The sequence below is a fragment of the Canis lupus genome, chromosome 9, assembly GCF_048164855.1.
Source record: "Canis lupus baileyi chromosome 9, mCanLup2.hap1, whole genome shotgun sequence".
Lineage (NCBI taxonomy): Eukaryota > Metazoa > Chordata > Mammalia > Carnivora > Canidae > Canis > Canis lupus.
This window is the reverse complement of record NC_132846.1, coordinates 52798846-52819517: the sequence shown is the minus strand read 5'-3', so window position 1 is coordinate 52819517 and position 20672 is coordinate 52798846. Positions and strand designations below refer to the sequence as shown.

The window sequence follows — 20672 nt, the reverse complement described above, 5'->3', positions numbered from 1 at the left end:
CCCATCAATGAGACTGTGCAAACCTAGAGTCTGGCCTGGGAACTTGGGACTGGGATGCTAGTCTTAAATGGCCTTCTGACCCTAGGCCAACCCCTGAGCCACTTTACAGTCCATTTTGTTAAGCTATAAAATCAAGGAAACTGTAAAACCAAGGCGATATCTAAACATCATGCTAGAAATTTTAAAATTTATTTAGTATTCCTAAAGTGCTTTATTGGTACCAAGATACCTTGGTCTTGCCATCCATCAGGCAGCCTTCACTTCTGCCTAAGTCTCAATCCCCTGGGCTATGGAAGGGATGGCCTAAAGGGCCAAGAGGATCAAATAGGATCAAGAGTGTGAAGTACACTCTAAATTACAAAGCCAGCATTAGGGGCCTCTGGGCAGGTTATGCCAGCAACATGCTTCCCCTACGCTAGCCTTGAAGTTTTCCCCTAGAGAAACCAGCTTTGCATTTTTGGTTTTAAAATGTTAGAAACCTACATGACGATAATTATGTCCTGGTCACCATTTTAAGTGACCAGCACAGTATGTGCTTTTCTGGACTTGATCCTCAGAACAGTCTTGGGAGGGAGGGAGGTAACAGGTGTGCTATTTCACAAATGAGGAAGCTGAGGTTTGTGTCTCCTTTTCTCTTGCACTGCTTGCTTTCTCTACCCTCCACAGGCCCACAGAGCTGCTTGATCCCCAGCCTGGAGGAGCAGCTATTGCCACATAAGGATAACACCAGGGAGGATTTCAATGTTGGAGCCATAAATACATCTCAAGGGAAATCTGTCCTCGGAGTGTGTGATCACAACTGTTTTGAATGTACTTAGTCAAGTTTCAAGAATCAGTTCCCCAACTGGGGGAGTGATCACCATACTTCTCCCATGTCATTCTTCAGGATGAGGAGGGAAGGAGGAACCATATTTGCATATGCAGATGTTTATATAACTATCCATTTCTGGTACAGGTTCAGAACCAAAACACACCACAAAATACCCTCATGAAGAAATGAAGTTTAACGAATCATATTAAAATTTATTATGCTGCTTTCATGGGACAATTATTTGTTTACTCAGGAAATTACAATAAGCTCTGATCAAATTTATCAGGATTGGCCAAAGCTATAGATCCCAAAGATGAAATTCAAGGCTTCTGAAATCCAGACATACCTGTCAAAGATGGGTCCACTGATGGTTCTAACAAACAATTGCCCCACTTGAAAAAGCAATAGGTGCTGAGAATAAACAGAAGTAAACATACAGCAATTCCATGAGCTCTAGGCTGCCTGGGACAGATAGGTGACCTTTAAGCTGCATCAGATCTAGGTTAGCCGATCGTGACACCCATCAACTATAATGGAACTCCAGAGACCCAAAACACATGGTCCTCACACCAACAGAAGTGTTCCCCTTATAATTTTAGGATAGCTTTCTGACTGCCCCTGCTGACATTATATGGGTAAATTTAGAAAGAGAAAGAAAAAAATTTGGCCTCCAGAGAATTTAGGTTTTTTGTGTCTTTTTCTGTTAAAAAAGCAAAAACTGTTCATTCTTACTCAACAAGCACATTTAGTTTGAAGCCTCTTGGTTCTGATTAGATTTTAGACGATCAATAAAGCATCCTGCTGGGCACTAAACCATCCAGGGCTGCAATCTGCCACCCGTCTGCCCTCTCCACAGAACCCATCCAGCTCCTCCTAAAGGCAACATTGCTCATCTCCGTCATCCCTCTGGCTGTGGAATTATGCAGAAAAGTCATCCCCTGAAAACTGAGCCATTCCTGGCTGCAGCCTTTTGAGGGAACCTATTGCTTTCTATTATTGGCCAACTGCGCCTACACGAAAATGTCCAAGTGAAAGACTTTTTGTGTTTCCCAGGAAAGAGAATCCTTTAAAATACAGCAAATACAACCAAGACCCTTCTTCTTGAGTATAACACCACCTAAATGGAGAATCAGGAAATTGGAAATCCAAATACTCTAGTTATCACTCCAGGTGAAATGTCCTTCCTGATGGCACAGAATGTGACCTTCATTGCCACATGGTCCAGAGAAAGCTAGGCAGACTGTTCAGGCATTCAAAAGCTCCAGACTCTATTTGTGTGTGTGGTTTCTCTCTCTCCCTCTCTCTCTCTTTCCCTCTCTCTCTCTCTGTTACTATTCCACAGTAGCTATGTACTGCCTGGGGCTAGCTTGTTTGATCTGTGGCTGCAGAAACAAACAAAGCCATTTAAACCAAATGTAAAAGGTTATGAAGAGGAAGGGAGAGTTAGTGAGGTCTGAGCAAAGAGTGAAATATAGGTTCTCACAGCAAAGGAAGGCTTTAAATTGAACATGACTTCAGGAAAAATCAATTTGCCTTTTCCTTTCTTGTCATAATTTCTCCCTGCAACATGACTCTTGCCAATTATTGAAGGGTGTAGCATTGCATAAACTCTTACATAGAGAAGCTTATCCTACAGAGTAATCACAGCATCTGTGATGTCACAATTGGGTTTCCACGGTGATGAGAAAAAAGAGAAGAGGAAAAGGAGGGAAAAAAATAATCACACCAGTGACATGACAGCCTCTCTGGTAGCAGTGGAAATTCTACTTGTAAAACCACACTTGGTTCCAGGGCCTTGGAGCTGTTACTGAGATAGCTGTGTCGTGAGTCATGAGAGGAGGACCCCATAAACGATTGACAAGACAAATATCTTGTTCAGAAACATAATCTTACAACAACCATTAAAGAGAACAGCAAAGAGTCAAACATGCATGCAAGTGCCAACACTAAAATAAGAAAAATATAAAGCTGGGAAACAGACTGAAAGGCTGCAGCTTTCCTCTCTCTTCTCAATCACAGCCGTGCCTCTTCCTACCTGATCTGCCATCTCGCTGAATGTCCACATGGTACCATTCCCCATCATTGGCTTTCTTCTGAGTGGCCTTCACTTTGATGGTGCCTGAGCCCATGTCAAGCAGTAGGTACAAGTTGCCATCGAGGAGTTCTACAGCAAAGAAATCCACCTTGGTGTTCTTCTGGCTCCGAGCATCCTTCCTCTCTTGGGGCTTGCCATGAGTGAATAGGATCAGGCCATTGGGCTCAGTGGTGCGGAAGTCAAAGGAGATGGAACCCATGCGTTTGGTGTTCCACTTGGGCAAACTGATATATGCCTCTGGGGTCTCGAAGTTGATGGGGTCCAGGGTGGCCACATTCTCACACTTGAATACAACTTCACCATAGATTTTCATCTTGGTATCCCCGATCCGGGCCAGGCGAGACAGCTCCAGACGGATGTCATTATTCTTATAAACAACCTGTCAAAAGCCAAACAAGTGCCATATGAATCAATCTTGAAAGCAGTTACCAGTCATTGCTCACTGGGCACCCGGGAAAAAGGCCCAAGCAGAAGCTTCAGGACACAATATATCTGAAACAATATGAGAAACGTGAGATACAGCATTTGAAACAGCATCTGAAGAGACCTCTGGGGTGCACATAAGCCCTGAATAAGTCCCACATTTCTATTTTATACTTTTTATGTTGTCTCCTTCTAGCCAATTTTTTGTGTTGTCAGAGAGTTATACAATATCAGCTTGCAAGTAAAAATCAAGAGAGACTGAGTTGCACAAATACTAACATTTAAATACAAAGATATTTAGTGAAGTGTTCTTAGTAAAAGACCAGAAACAACCTAAATGACCATCAATAACAGACCATCAATAACACATCCTTATGGCAGATAGTTACCCAGTCCTTAAAAACAAGGTAGTGCTCTGGTTTTGACATGGATGCTCTCCAAGAAATATTGTTAAGTGAAACTAGCAAGAAGCATTAAAGTATGCACTAGCTATTTTTGTGTTCAGTATTTGTGTGTGTCTTTTTGGAGGGCATTTACATTATATGTATATATGCTCGTAAATGCACGAAACGTCTTCAGAAGGAAACACGGGAAACTATAAAACTGTCACCAGGGAGTGAATCTGTCAAATTAATATTCAAGAATGGGAGGAAGACTGACTTTTCACAGTACCCTGTTGTATTGTTTGATTTTTTTTTCCTTGCTGTGCACATGTATCACTTAAAGAAAATGATGCAGTGTTGAGAGTCAGTAGGGAAAGAGATCTATGTTTTCCACACATTGTGGGTGCCCTCTATATATATGGTGGGAGAATAAAACACTCAAAAAAAAAAAACATTATGACTTTCAAAACCTGGTGTAATCCACGTAAAAGCAGGGATTAATGATATTCCCCAAAATTAGAATTTCAAAGAGGTTTTACTGTTACTAGAACTGAATTTTGATTTCAGTGCCCTGGGATGGGTCTCCATCCTCTGACATCTAAGTAACATCACATCTTTCAAATAAACAGGAAAAAAATGAAAGGGAAAGGGGCTAACATTATAGTATTCAATATGGCAATGATTTTGTTATGTGGTTTACATTATCTTATTCAAATCTAAATCAGTATCAGGATTTAGGCTCAAGTCCTACATCCACTACCTAGGAGCTGTGTGACTTTGACAGAGTTGTTTAACTTATCCGGGTCTCTCTTCTCCTTTAAAAACGGGAACACAGGAGTAAACTACTTTGCAAGGATGAAATGAATTAAAACATGTCAACCACTGGGGATCCCTGGGTGGTGCAGCGGTTTGGCGCCTGCCTTTGGCCCAGGGCGCGATCCTGGAGATCTGGGATCGAATCCCACGTCAGGCTCCCGGTGCATGGAGCCTGCTTCTCCCTCTGCCTGTGTCTCTGCCTCTCTCTCTCTCACTGTGTGCCTATCATGAATAAATAAAAAAAAAATTAAAAAAAAATATATTTAAAAAAAAAAAAACATGTCAACCACTGAGAATGGCGCAGAGTAAGGCAAAGAAATCTCAGCCACTTTGGGGAGAGTCATTGTAGCTGTTATGTTAGTCTCATTTCATCCTTCCTATGGTCCCCCAAAAGGGTCATATGATTATCTCCATTTTCAGCAAAATAACAAAACTTAAATACTAAAATAAGTCTTACAATCCATCTCAGTGATAAAAGGTAACTGGATGGATCATTCCAGTGCATATTATTTAATCCCTAACATCCAGCTATAGAATTTTTTCCCTTCTCTTCCCCATCACCAGGAGAGAATAGAGCAGAACTGTTGGCCTTTTAATAGATAACTAATGACAAAGAATTGAAAATGCCTCACCTACTATATGACCTTGATAATAGGCCTAACCACAGTCAGTAATGCCGAAAATAATGATACTAGTATTTACTGAGCACCTACTACCAGACACCATGCTAAAGATCTAAAGCCTACTATCCCATCAGAACCTGACAACGTCCATTTGAGACACCTACCATCATTCCCCCCTTTTAAAAATGGAGAAACAAATGTGGAAAGTAGTTAAGGATCCAGTTCACAGTCACAACAACTGATAACTGGCAGAGCAGGCCTTGAACCCAAGGAGTTGGACTCTCATGTCCACGTGCTTTACCACTGTGGAAACTCTGAGGGAGGTCCTACTAAGCAGCATCTGTGAAGCTCATCTTTCACATTACATAGAAAATCGTGCAAGTTCAGCTCCCGAATTTTTCATCTCAGCACTATTGGACTAATGGTGTGAAAGGGGAAGTACTGAAAGATACTTAGGCAATCCATCACTCCAGTGAACCAGAAAAGAAACAAAGTTTAATGACTGGCAACTTCTCTTTGCTAACCCCACAATTTTGCCCTGGTATGGGAGATCTCTTTGTCATAAACAAACTTTGACTTTCTCTGTATATGGTTAAATGCCTATGACTAGAACTGCTTATTAGGATTTTTTTAAAAAGATTTATTTATTTATTCAGAGAGAGAGAGAGAGAGAGGCAGAGGGAGAAGCAGGCTCCATGCAGGAAGCCTGACGTGGGACTCGATCCCAGGTCTCCAGGATTACACCCCCGGCTGCAGGGGGCGCTAAATGGGGGCTGCCCTGCTTATTAGGATTAATCATTAATGTATAACAATAGCTCATCCCAGGGGAGCGAACTGAGGCTTGGTTCCACTGAATAATAAATGGATAAAAAAAACTCAGGCATCCTTACAGGAGGCAGAAGAGAAAAAAGAAAAAGCCATTTAAAGGGATGCAGGGTAGGGGCCCTTAAGTGGCTTAGTCGGTTATGCATCTGACTCTTGAGCTTAGCTGAGGTCATGATCTTAGGGTCATGAGATAGAGGCTGGAGTCAGGCTCCACACTCAGCAGGGAGTCTACCTGAAATTCTCTCTCTGCCTCAGCCAGTGCTCAATCTCTCTCTCTCTCTCTCTCAAAATAAATACATACCACCTTTAAAAAACAAAAAAAAAAAACAAAAAAAAAACAAAGGGATACAAGGTACTATGAAGAAAGGCTCTTCTGTGAGAAAGGTACACAGCTGAGACTGGGACCCAAGGTGAATAACTATGATGCAGATTCCTAGAGAGGCACATGGGAGAATCAGGGCCACAAGCTGGCCAAAGATAACCAGACTTCTCTCAACAGCTATTTGGAGGTGAGTTCTCTATCTACTCCATGGCCTGGAAATGAAATGAGGCCAGAGACCCTGCCAGGCCCCCTTACAAGGCAAGTTAGTATCTAGTACAGTGTTCTCTGTAAAGCCAAACTTTCAGCTAAAGGAAAGTCCCCAACTGATGACTGAACTAGGAAGAGATGTGGCATCAAGTGACAGAGAGAAGCCTTGGCTGACAAGCTGCCCCAACAAGGACCAATTAAAGACAAATGGAAGTAGTTCCCCATGAGGGAACATGTCACACAGATAGAGAGGCAGAGACAGAGTCACAAAGAATGATGAGCTGGCCTGACTATCCCACACACAGCCTTGTAAGGCTGCCATTTGGACTAGTAGCTCAGGCCTAGGGGGCCAGGGAGTAAAACCATTGAGGACACAGTCTCAGATTTAAGACAGACTCTCTCAGAAAAACTGTACTTCTACACCTCCATAATCCCTGATACAGAAGCACACAGAAGCCATATCAGAAATAAAGCAAGATATGAGAACAGGAACAATACAACAAAAATAGTTTCTGTCTATTGAGCATCTACTATATGTCAGAAAGTACGCAAGTGAATCGGGAACACTAGCCACATTTTACAGAAAGGAGATAGATACTTGCCCAAGATCATACAGCTCATTCAGGCCATAACTGGAACTTGAATTCAGATCTCTCTGACTGCACTGGGGCAGGGCCATGCTCTAGTGATGTCAGTTTCTAGGCTCTCCTGTGGCCCATGCTTACACATAAAGCAAGAACCCCTTAGTCAAACATAAAACCACACCCAGCCCCATCCTGACATGCAAAGCCCTTCATGCTTGGTATGTCCCATTCTTCCCCACTCAGGAGTCACCTCAGAGGCTTCTGTCCGAGCTCAAGTGTGGGGGTATCTGCATCTTTACTCACCACATTTCCCAGACTACCATGCTTTATTTTCTTCTCCCGGTGCTCCTTTACCAGGACCTACATCCAAATCTACTCCAGACCCTCTCTGACTACTCTGGTTCTTGCTGATCCTGCCATTTAATAAACTTAGAATGCTTATACTGTCTGCCAGTGATGCGGCTGTCTTCCTATTGCCCTGATTGGAAAGGAATGACTTTTCTAATTTACATGATGTGCCTTGAACATTAAACTGATCCATGGCCCTGGAATTATATGGCAAGTCCATGAGAATAAATCTAAGGGGTAGAAATAGTCCCAGAACAGAGAGGTGCTTTTCTCTCTCTTCCATCTTTTCCTAGGCCACTCTGTTCTCAGGTCCCTGAGAACATGTTTCCATGCATTCTGCCATAAATGCCAAATCCCTCTGCACTTCAGCTAGAAGGAACAAGGGGATGTGGACTTGTGCCCTGCATGCCCAGATGGCCTCTTTGTACTATTTCTCCTGTGCAGGAATAGGAGAATACCTCCTGGCTTTTTTTATCTGGTTTTTAAAACATGTTTAACCCTCTGTGGGCCCACATAAAAGACAATTTCAATAAAAACCACCAGGTCAGCTTCTAAGACCATCATTTATAGGTCCATGACTTGATGCATGAACACTGTTGCTCTTATGCAGCTCAGCAGAGGACATCTGAAATTCAGGATGCTGGGGGACACTCTCTGAAGTGTCTAGGCTAAACAAAATAGAATGGCAAGAAGCCAGTGTCAGGGTGCCTTGATATGGGACAGTGTTGACTAGAACACCCAATAAAGCCTTTCAGCTTTATACCTATGTGTGAAGCAGTTTACATACTACAAGCAAAAGACAAAGGTATATTTATCCACGACCCAAATTTAATCCATTGACAATAGAAAATAATAAAATGAGCTTTTTCTCTTCAGCTTCCAGGATAGTGCAGCTTCTAGATAAATGTTCAGGGTAATCTTATTATTGTGTAACATTCCTACTCAGGGTAAAAACATAAATAAGAAGCACTTTGAAAGAATCTTGTTTCCAGAGTTGCCACAGAATCACACATCCTGCTTTCTCTACCCCACTTCCCCTCTGTATTTTGGGCAACTAGTATCTCTGGTCTGCTATGAATTCCTCCCTATGAACTGACTGCTCTATTCCTTTGTCATTCAAAACACTCAACCTTATTATCCTTACGTAAGCACAGGTCTTATCTTTTTCACAGACTTCAAAAACCCAATAAATAAAAAATATGAACCATGACTTTTAAAATCAGAAACAGCACCTTGTTGTACAGGTGTTTAACAAATGCTCATGTCTGCAATAAATTAGATGTTGGACTCAAGCAGCATGGCAGTGGGTTGAGTCCTGTTCCATCTGAGCCGGCTCTGTGGCCTTGAACAAAATAGTTAACTTGTCTCAGCCTCAGAGTCTTTCACTGTAAAAATGTGGATAGCACATCTCACTTTACAGGGTTGTAAGAAATAAATAATACTGTTGTATATAGAAATACTCAACAAAGTTCCTGGCCCTTCATAATAAGCACTCCACAAAGGGTAGTTATCTAATAGTTATCTACAAATAACTATTAATTTTGTTATTTTCTGTGAAAATCCGAACTAAATCAACAGATAAGATAGCTTGGCATGAAGCAATCTTAGGAAAAAAAGATTTTCTCTGAGGATAAGTTCTAAGGTGACAGCTCAAGAGACAGGGCTCAAACTAGTGACAGACTGGATTTAAGAAACTCTGAAGTAGAAAAAAAACAATGTATATATATATATATATATAAACAAAAATAGATATAATATATAAATGCCTAATAGTGGCCATTCCTTGTTTCTTCCTCTCCCTCTTCTTCTATTTTTCTGTCTCACACACACACATACATGACCCCACCATACATATGCACGGATTTAGAATTCATTATCATTCATATCTTCTCTAAGAATGTACCAACGACCAAACTCCAACAGTGAAGTCCAATCACAAATGTGACAGCAGATGGTCCTCTTAGCTTCCAAAGTCAGAAGAGCCAAGTATTTGGCATGGCCAGGGCCACATCTGCATCTACAGTCCTGCTAACAGGGGTCAGTGAACTAACTCTGCCTGCTGAGCTGCAGCTGACACCAAACCTGAGGCCTAAACACCCAAATGCTACATACTATGGATACCACCATTTTTATGCTTTATATTCTGTGAACAGAGGTCAGGATTCTCCAAAGATAAAAACTAAGCACTGGAAGTAGAAAATGGGAACTGAGTTTCAGACTTGAAAAGACAGTAGTAAAATGTTGACAGTTGATCTAATTTTTTTAAACGCTGAGTGATCCAACATTCCGTGGGTCAAACAAAACATCTGCAAGAGGGAGCTCATGAGGGATGACCAGTTTATAATCTCTGATCTATGGTCCCATTTGTATAAGAGTGCCCAGGAAAAGATAAAAGGGACATAAGGCAAGCTGGAGTGACAGAAAAAAATCCAGGCAAGTTGATATTAGACATCAAGGTTCTTAGTCCCTTCCACATTTTGAAAAAAGCATCCAGTCATCTGGACATATAGTCAGTCAACGAGAGCCATGTGGGCCAGTTGCTCTGCCCTCATGAATCAAAAAGCTATGGTTTCCAGCTCAAGGGCCTTGCTAATAATGCAGGCATTATCTTTGTACTCAAAGACTTAGACAAACAAATATTTGTCTGATGGCTTTTTTGTGAAATGGAAATAATTATAGGCTGATGCTCAGTTACTGATTGATACACTAAAAAGTTGAAAAAGATTTCCAACCCTTAACACAATCACAGTAAAGGTCTAAATTTGATTCAAGAAGAATAATTTGTGAGGATTCTATTCAGTTAAAAAGGCTGATCGAGATCAGGCATAGTGTCCTTGTATATTCATATATTGCATTAAAAGGAAAATTCAAGCCAGTCAAGTATGTGGGGATAAATGGGATACTATAGAGACTCAGTTTAGTGCAAGAGATAAGATTTGCTGATTCAGGCTTTATCATCCTCACAGCATCTACTAAGCTTCTACTAAATTAATAAAGAAAGAACTTAGCATAGACAGACTACAGACTTGACATGGATAAACCCAGGCAAAGAAATAAGACATGAACTTGCATGTACGAGCTATTGTTCTGCAAGACAGGCTTTGTTAATGGATAGTGAACAGAAAGTTTCTAGATGAATTAGAAAAGTTTGCCAGATGATCTTTTCAGCCACATCTGGATAGCAAACTTTCCCATGTTCAAGGGCCCTGTTGGCATATATGCGTCTCTACTTTTCCTCACAGGTGGTATTTATTGCTAACTGATGTCATTCTATCCAACTCTTTCCTATGCAACCCAGATGGACTTTCAGAATTCCTCTCAAGGCAGTCCTCTAGGAAGTTACCACCAGTTACTGAGAGATGTAACTTGAGGTGAACCTATTTTCCACCCTAACATTCTCCACTGTGTTAGCTATCCTTTAATACAAAGCCAACTTAATGTGAATTAACTGACTACACTAAAATAACGGGAACAAAATCCATGTGAATGTGTTAAATAACCACATTGCTTTTAGCTCTAGACCACAAAGGAACATAAGGAGGTACAATCCCTGCTACTAACATGCTTAGAAAATGTTGGGAAAAATGCTTAAAGGGAGGATATATTTGGTATCAGAATTGGAGTGAGACATATTTGTCACTCCAATTAGTGAACATGTAAAGATTGGTGATCAGAAACTTGACTCGGATTGTATTTTTCTTCCTTCTGCTTTCCAAGAATGGCATTGTTATGGTCCTGTAGACTCTAAGCTCTATAAACACAGAGGCTGTGTGTTTCCGATTATGTGGTAGCCAATGTGTGACCACTATCTAGCAAAGTGCCTAGCACCTAGTAGAGGCTCAATAAATGTACTCTCAAAGTTCCTGCATTTACTTATGTACAAAACAGACATAACAGTGAATGCCTACATTTCCTTCTATCTTAGAATATTTGATGAGGGCACCAACCTGACTAGAGTGAAAGTGACATGTCACAAAGCAGAGGAACTAAGATCAGATGAGTAGGTGATACCTGATTATGAACAGCTCTAAAAATATAGACTTTATGTATTTGCAACAACAACAACAACAAAGGGGCCATTAGAGTAAAAAGAAAGCCTTTAGCAGTTTGATTGGAAAGGTGACAAAATGTAAAAGGTGCTTTTCTGATTCACCAGGAATCTACTGTTATTTTTATTCCAAGGACTAGAAATGATTCTAATCATCTCACTATTTTCCTTGAGGATAATGTGTCATTCCCCCAACTTAAACTCTTCAGTGATTCTCTATCAACTTCAGAATCAAATGCAAACTTTCACGCATTATATAATAGACTCTTCCTTACCTAGTCCCCACCTCACTATTACCAGCTTTGTTGAGTTCTGTAATTCCTCCAGTAAATTCTCCCAAGGATAAGCCTTACTTGGATTCTCTATCTGATTAACTATTGCTCACCATTTGAGGCATAGTTTAGGTATCACTTCTTTGGGGAAGTCTTCTCTAACAGTATTACTCACTCTACTCCTACTTACATCTGAGTTTCTCCTCTCTGCTCCCAGGGCTCCACATTCTAACTATTGTCATAGAATTTATCATGTTGTGCAACTGAATTCCCCCAGTAGACTGGAAGCCACTCAAATGGGAGGAAACTGTGCCTTTCTTTCTATGTCTCTCAGTGCCTGATACAAAGTCAGTACATATTTGTGGGATGATGTAAAAGAATTGGAAGGACAACAGACAAGAAGATCCCAAAGCCTACTTCCTAATGCCTCTAAATCAATGAGGTCTTTAATGCATAAAGAAGCCTCTATATTCATTCTGTTTAATGATAAGTGATGAGATAAGAAAGTAGGGAGCTAAAGTATCACAGTTAAAAGAATTGATAGAGCCACTGAATATTTGGTTTTCACTTGTGTGCATGCTTAGGAAATGCACTTGCATGTTAAGTTTATCAATATAGAAAGTTCTGTACTCAAGAGTGGCTGCTGTCATTAGTTTATGTGTCTTGATAAAATACTAACAGATAAAGCAGCAAAAAACCCAATCACAAAGTCTAGCAAGATACTCAAAGAGATAGGATACTCAGCACCAACACTGCCTCCCATTCTGGAAAATGCTAAGGGACTTCTGCCCACTTCTTTATGACAATGTATGTTGGACTGTAATAGAAAACACAAGGAGATTTTGAAACAATACCAAGAGCCTTTATTCTCTGTACCCAGAGTCAAAAAGCAAGAATGAATTACTAACAATGAAGCCTTCTGCCACCAGCTACCCTGAAAGAAGATAGATTACAATAGAGATGCCAAATGGCTTTTGGAGAAAAAGATTATATAAAAGGCCCAAAGGCAGAAGAACAGGGGAAAATACTATAAAAAGATTCAATGAAACAGAACTTTCAAGAAGTCTAACACAATTAGCTGGAAACAATAGGAGTATATGAGGAAAGTATTCTATGTATCCCACAAGACAGAAGCAGTGAGTTCAGGACCATGGATAGTGACAGATTAGCCCAGGAGGTGCTGACCAATAGCAACTTCTACAAAGATTCTCCGGGGGCTAAGAAGGCGAGTTCACATTGGCACTTTGCAGTTCAACTTCCTTTAATGTGAAACCCATTTATTTACATCAAGTACACATGGACCAGAATTGTATGATTTCCTGATGGCCAAGCAACTTCCAAAGAAGGACATCTGCCTATCAGAGGCAATAACAAACTCTTGCCCTGGCCTGCTAAGCAGCTCTGCTTCTAGCCTAATGAAGCCCCTAATCAAATGGTTCTTCAAGGTGGTCCAAAGAGCCCCCTCTGCAATCAGCAGAAGAGGTGGAGAAAGTGAGAGCAAAAATATGCCAGGCTGGCTGGTAACTGATAACAGAATTGTTTCCAAATTAACAATAATATACATAGAAATGCTAGGACTCAAATTAATTTTTTTTTCTAAACAAGTTTCTTTAACTTTTGTTAACTTCAAAATAGAGTTATGCAACAAGGAAAACTCCTTTCTTTCCTTGGGGCTCTTTTTCAAGGTGATAGTGGTGCTCAGTCCCAGTACTTAAACCTAGGACTTTAAGTTACCTTCAGTAAGTCTGCAGAGACCTAGATAACCACTAGATGTCCCTTATGCCATACAAAATCAACCTGAAATGAATTTCACTACCAGTTACACAAATCACATTTAAAGACAGCTTTTCTAAGTCTTGGATCTTAGTTGTCAATTATAATTCCTATTATGATTCATTCCTCCTCATTATATTCTGTCCATTACTATACTATTTCTGTGGTATTTTATCATAAGCTACCAAAGTATAGGCAGGGAATAGGAAACTATTATGAATTAAAATTCTATTAAAGGTAGAAATGATAGGAGAAATAGGCAGAGAGGAATACTGGAATAAAGGGATATAGAATGCTAAGAGGTCCAAAATTCATTATCACTTTCAGGAATCAAATAAGTTTCAATATAAATGAAAAAAACCATAAATTCAGTTTAAATTCAAATTTTCCATACACTGAGATCTTGCACTTTTATATTCAATGAAACAAGGAATGGTATAATTTTAATTACACGTCCAGTTTGATGAATTAAGAGTGGCTGCCTAGGGCATGAAGTAGTAAAGCTGTTGTGCTGTGACCAATGAGCAATGTGTACAATGGGTGTGACAATAGGGAATGGTGGCCCCTGTAATATACATTTTTGTTATAGCCTCCCAGATTCGGGATGAGTGTGGATGGTGATGGTAGTAATACAAGTAGCAATAGTCAACCTTGATGGAGGACTTCCTGTGGGCCAGGTATTATTCTTAGTATAATACATATAATTATATATGAAGTATAATCTTACATATAATTATTTAATCCTCATATGACAAATATCCAAACCAAGATATGACTACTTTTGAAAGCAGAATAGGGTACTATTAATAATTCACCTGAACAACAGATGTAACCCAGAACTTTCCAAGGACACCTAGGTGGCAGATGGCCACCCTATTTTATCCTCACAACAACCTATGTCATGAAAGGCAGAATCAACTATGGTTAGAAGCACATGTGCCAAAAAAATGAAAGGAAGGAAGGAAGGAAGGAAGGAAGGAAGGAAGGAAGGAAGGAGAAAGAAAAAGAAAGAAAGAAGGAAAGAAAGAAAGAAAGAAAGAAAGAAAGAAAGAAAGAAGAAAAGAAAGAAAGAAAGAAAGAAAGAAAGAAAGAAAGAAGAAAGAAAGAAAGAAAGAAAGAAGAAGAAGAAGAAGAAGAAGAAGAAGAAGAAGAAGAAAGAAAGAAAGAAAGAAAGAAAGAAAGAAAGAAAGAAAGAAAGAAAGAAAGGAGAAAAGAAAGGAGAAAGAAAGAAACATGTTCTGAAGCTAAGGGGTTCAAATCATTGCTTTGTTCTTTCTTTGTTGCCTGGACATGTTACTCAACCATTCTGCACCTTGATTTCCTCATCTTTGAAATGGGATAGTAATAGCACATTTACCTCACAGGATTGCTGTGATAATTAGATTACGTGTATGGAATGTGTTTAGAATAGCTCCTGGCACATTGTAAGGGCAGGCTATTATTATTATCCTCATTTTATAGAAGAGGAAACTATGGATCAGAGATTTTAATACCTGCCTAAGGTCACATAGCTATTATGTAGTAGAGCCAGAATGAAATGCAGGTAAGTCCGACTTGAGAGCCTGTGCACTCAATAACTATTATTCCTAGCCTCTATATGACAGAAGAGAAATCAATGTTTCTTTAAGATCCCTCTTTTAATTCAACTTCCCCAGTTATCTGGATTGTAAAAGAATCACTAGAGAAGTTCATCTCTCCTGCCTGTGGCTTAGTCTAGTGGATCACAATCAAGTAGGCACACTGAATGAAGCATGTTCAGGAGCACTCATCAAATCTCCTGGGGTCTATGCCCTCCTGAGACTATAGTAGACAGATGTAAAGTAGGTAGAGAGAAGCCAGTAAGAGCCTTCATCCCAAACTCTACTATGATGTTCTTCCTTAACTCAAGAGTTGATGAAGTCCTAGCTCTGATTTTGCGTGGGGTGGCCTACTCCAGAGCTGCTCTTCTCTCTTGATACAATCTCAACCCACCCCCCACCCCCCACCCCCACCCGGCCAGTGACGACCTAGATCCTTTGTGATCCTCCTGATGAAACAGTTGGCAAGAGCTACTCCTGGACAAAGAAGAGTGAGTGCTAGGTGAGCTGAATACACCTGTTCCCTCGGAAGTTAACTACAATCCATCCAAAACAGATCCAGATAATAGGAATTGGCTGCCACTGCTGACTTGCCTGGAACTCCAACCAGTTTTTTTAGTTATTTAATTAGCTCCTCAATAAGTATTGTATATTTTCATACTGAGAGCTGGGGACATTACCTTACCTGCCTGTCCAGTGATATTAAAGTGACCTGAATTAGCCCCTTTCAGAGAGCAACTCTTGACTTCTTTTAAACGGGCCATAAGTTTAGAAGCTATTTACTCATGAGGTGTGCCTGTAAGCAAATGAAGTTCCTAGAAGACTAAGCACTTTGAGTCTACAAATGGGAAAATTCCTCTGTCTCTGTAGTAAGCTGAATAATGCTCCCCAAAGATATCATGTACTAATCCCTGGAACTTATAGTTCCCTTCCTGGAAAAGGGTCTTCTCAAATGTGATTAAATTAAGGCTCCCAAGATAAGAGAATCCTCTATTATCCTCTTATAATCCTCTAAGTGGGCCCTAAATGCAGTCACCTGTATTTTTATAAGGAGGAGGCAAAGGGAGATCAGACATAGAGAGAAGGCAGCAATAGGAGGGTAGAGGCAGAGATTGAAGGGATGCAGCCACAAGTCAAGGGATGTTGGCAGCTACCAGAAACTGGAAGAAGCAAGGAATAGATTCTCCCCCAGAGTCTCCAGTGGGAGTGCAGCACTGCCTACACCTTGATTTCAGCAAAATGAAACTGATTTTGGACTTCTGACCTCCAGAACTGTGACAGAATAAATTTCTGTTGTTTTAAGCCACTAGGTCTGTTGTCATTTGTTGCAGCAACTATAGGAAATTAATGTGTTCTCTTTGTGCCCATTCTCTAGCTCCTGTTAGATTCTGACTTGAAATAACCCCTCAGGGCAAGGCCTACCTACTTTGAGGCTTGCCATAAGTGAATTTCTTTGGTTTGGAGAGAATAAAAACAAGTAAGTGTTGAAAATTCTCTAGGCCCATCAATATTATTAGTCCATTCCTGGTTGTGAACTCTCACTCAGTCTCTGAAATTGAAATTACCAGCTAAACTTAGCTATCAGATTTTCTATTTCACAGTTTCATCAAGTATATGCTTATATAATAAAGAGAAACTGCATGACTTTCACAACTCACTGTAATTGAAGTTCAAATCAAAGCAAAAATCAAACACAAGAATTAAACAAAGCATGAATTATGCATAATTCACTCTGCCACAAGCTATCTAATTTTTACAACAGACCTCTTCCCTAAAGACATTTTCTATGGAAAGACAAACATATCTATTTTTTTTCCTGTGGAAGACAAACATGTCTATTGTTATTCATTCACCAAGCATTTATTGAGCAACTATTAAATACAAAGGACCAAGCTGGAAAATGTGAGGGATACAAGGAAGAAAGACACTGGTTCTTCCCTCAAAGAGCTTCATTCTATTAAAGGAAATAGACATATACTCATATATTTAGTTACTCATACACTTGTGATCTATTCAGTGTCATGCTCTGTGGAAATAAAAAAATGAAAAAGATATGGCAATGAAGTTTTCTGTTAGAAAGGGAGACAGTCAGAAAAGTTAGCAATTTGCATGAGAAAGACTTTTTAAAAGGTATTCCGAACTACCATGAAAGCAGGGATGGGCTTTTAATTCAAGCTATGGGTAGGGAAAGGGGTAATCAGATAATGTCTTCCACAGGACAGAGTACTAAGTGAGACTAGAAAAATGACTGGCATTGGCCAGGAGAAAGAGGAAAGAAAGAGAAGTAACATGGGCAAAGAGAGACAAGGGTGAGAAATCTTGACATATTCATAGAATGGAAAGTGGTAAGAAGTGCTAAATTGCATCTAGCGGGAGTGATGGTAGAAGACACTGGATAAGAAGACCCTAGAAGACCTCCTACCTCCAACTGAGCAGTTTTAACTTGATCCTAATAGTGCCAGGGAACCACTCAGGAAGGAGAGTGACAAGGTCAGGTTGGCACTGTATAAAAGATTAATCTGGTGGTCATAAAGGAAATAAATTAAAGGGAAGAAAAAAGATAGAAAAACAACCTGAAAATCTACAGCAACACGACATATACAAGACCAAAAGTATAAAGTACAAGGAAAAGAATTATTTTTGACTTGGGGATGATATGTTTGTTGGGAGAGAAAAATGCATCAAGAAAGTGAAAAATAGATGATCAGGCTGATAAAATAGGTTCATGCCAAATCACAGTTTTAAATGTGAAGCTGAGCACTGAAGAGCCAAAGCAGGTATCTGGGCAGAAGAAAAACATAAGCAGAAACTAATTTTATGAAAGACAATATGGCAACTGAATAGGGTATTTACCAAAAAAAAAATCCACTATGTGCAAATAATGCCCATGTCTAGGACAGTGACGGTGAAAATGGAAGAGGGGTGGCAGGGCCAAGATTCTAGAAAAATTTCAGAGAAAAAGGCTGACAGGACTTGATAACTTGGGAAGGCTGTACCTGTACTGGCCAGGTCTGCTGAGACATCCAGTGCTCCATCTAATAGTGATAAGGAAAAATAGTTAGATTTGCTACATCTAATACCTATAATGAAGGATAGATACTAAGTGCCTAAGAACTGTGATAAATGTTTCATACTTAGAATCTATGAGGCAGCATCACCACCTCAAGGCAGCATCATCCACCTCTCAAAGGAAATAGAGACTTTGAGAAATCAGAAGTCACAAAGTTTTCAAGTGACAGGGCTAGGATTTGTTCTCAAGTCCTCCAATTCCCACATGTATTCTCAGAAGAATTAGGTTGTGTGATTGGCTCATATATTCCAATTTGCTTTGGATAAAAATGTTTAGAAACAGCCTTTATTTAAACACAATGCTATTATGATTTCTCAGGAAATCATCCCCATCTGGGGAAACCTATGATCACAAACAAAACCTCAACAAAGACTTGTATATTGCTGCATATTTGAATCAGTAGTCACTCCTCTTACTAACTTTCCTTAGAATCCATATCAATAGCTGAAATGCTTGATACCATCTAATCAAGTCACACTGGAGTGATCAAGTGGATAAGACAACAAGTGAGGAGCTTGGGGAAACACATTGTAATTGGAGGACCTTCCTACTATCAGAAGTCTACTAGATGTCCTGAGAGAAAAACAAGACTTTGCAAAAACACACCTACTCTCACCTCTGGCTCCTTGATCTTTTGAGTTTATTTTTGGACTGGCATAGAAGTAAGCACTATCGGATGTTTCATTAAATGCTGCTTTTTTTTTTTATGATAGTCACACACAGAGGGAGAGAGAGAGAGAGAGAGAGAGAGAGAGAGGCAGAGACATAGGCAGAGGGAGAAGCAGGCCCCATGCACCGGGAGCCCGACGTGGGATTCGATCCCGGGTCTCCAGGATCGCGCCCTGGGCCAAAGGCAGGTGCCAAACCACTGTGCCACCCAGGGATCCCATCATTAAATGCTTCTGAAGGAGATGTTTACACTAAAAAAATATAGTAAAGTATTTCTACCTGTAAACAAAGCAAATAGTACATAAACGGTTTATGCTTCCAGAATTTTTCAAGGACTTTTCCTAGAAATTTCATAGCACTGACCCTACATGGTCACTATTTTCCCCATTGCTAAAGGGCCATTTACTGGCTATGCTTTCTGTATTTATCACAATCTGAGGATTGAGGAAAGCCGTGAATAATGGTATCCCCCTTCTTAGCCTCCTTATAGGCTACCCTACACCTGACGATTGTTAGGATCTATCTTAGGGATTCCTTACACTAATTCAAACTATGAATGCACAAAAAAGGGTAAAAATCAAAGCAGATTTGAGTGTCCCTAGATGTAGGGCAAAGAAGAATCAAGGCAACAACTTGAATTATGTCAGTAACTTTAAATCCACTGCTTAAAACCTAATAAGGAGCAGAGAAAGTCGAAAGTAGTGGTAGAATAAATTGAGACATTTAGCTTTTATCTCTTTGGCTACTATAACTGTGTGGCTAGAAAATACAGTTCCAAGAAAAACCAATAAAAGGAATTTTATTTAACCACAGATGAAAGAGGAGAGACATTTTACTATCTTGTCTTGCAGCATTCAAAATACTGTGTTTTAACTTAGTTGCTTTCTAAGATAAAGCAGATTTAACTCATGAGAAATAAATCCAAAATACAATTACAAATGTATTAATTAAATTTAAATTAGGTCTCAGTCCTTGGAATATCTGTGGAATCGCTTTTTGTTTTTTATCACTCCCTTTGCAAAATTCCCTTTTCCAGGGTTTTCTGATTATACACTTTCCAGGGAACTCTTTGATGACTCACTTTTTGCCTCTGTCATCAGCATCATTTCCAAATTCCTTAAAAAGAGGCTTTTCCTCAGCATCGGAGGAAGGCTTTTTTTTCCCATTTTCACTACTCTATCTCAATTGAAAATTGCACCCATTCACACATCTTTTATCTCTAAACCTAAACACCTTCCCACGCCGTAGGCCCCAAATCTGAATTGTCTGCTAGAATAATTCATCTATCCAAAATTAAAATTCTCTGCAGAACCCTAAAATTAACCTGCATAAAATCAAATGCATCAGTTCCTTCTCCTGACTTCCTTATTTCTGTTAATGGTCACCCAAGTTTAAATTTTTATAGAAATATCTGATGCTTGTATCAATTTATTACCAAGTTCATTGGATTCTATAGCCAACACATCTTTCGCATTCTTTGTCTCCACTCCACTTCTGCTGCCACTGGTTCTACATAGGCCTCCATTGGCTCTATAATGAATGACATGGTCCTCACCCTTTAGGAGCTCACCTTTCAGCATAGGTGTTAAGCATATAAACAAATGTATGTACGGTGATGTTGCAAGAGGATCTATGTAGTAGATTCAATGGCCAACTCCACCCTGGGGAGATGGCATCTGGATTATGTCTCATGTGAGTGAGTGTAATACAGCTTCCTAACGGATCCTAATTCCAGCTCCAAAGTCTCCTTCTTCAATCTACTCTTCACACTAATGTCCTACACTTGGTCTGTTGTCCCTAACATGATAATAATCCAGAACAACTGA

At 39.9% G+C, this 20672-nt stretch overlaps 1 protein-coding gene across 20 annotated transcripts in view; it reads right to left on the bottom strand.

Moving 5' to 3' along the window:
* NRXN3 (neurexin 3) overlaps positions 1-20672 on the bottom strand; it is a 1529630-nt gene that overhangs the window by 1020733 nt on the left and 488225 nt on the right. For all 20 annotated transcript variants that reach the window (XM_072839524.1, XM_072839530.1, XM_072839517.1 and 17 more), the window contains one exon: positions 2847-3285. In XM_072839524.1, coding sequence (XP_072695625.1) covers positions 2847-3285 — 439 coding nt within the window. The remainder of the gene's footprint in view (positions 1-2846; positions 3286-20672) is intronic.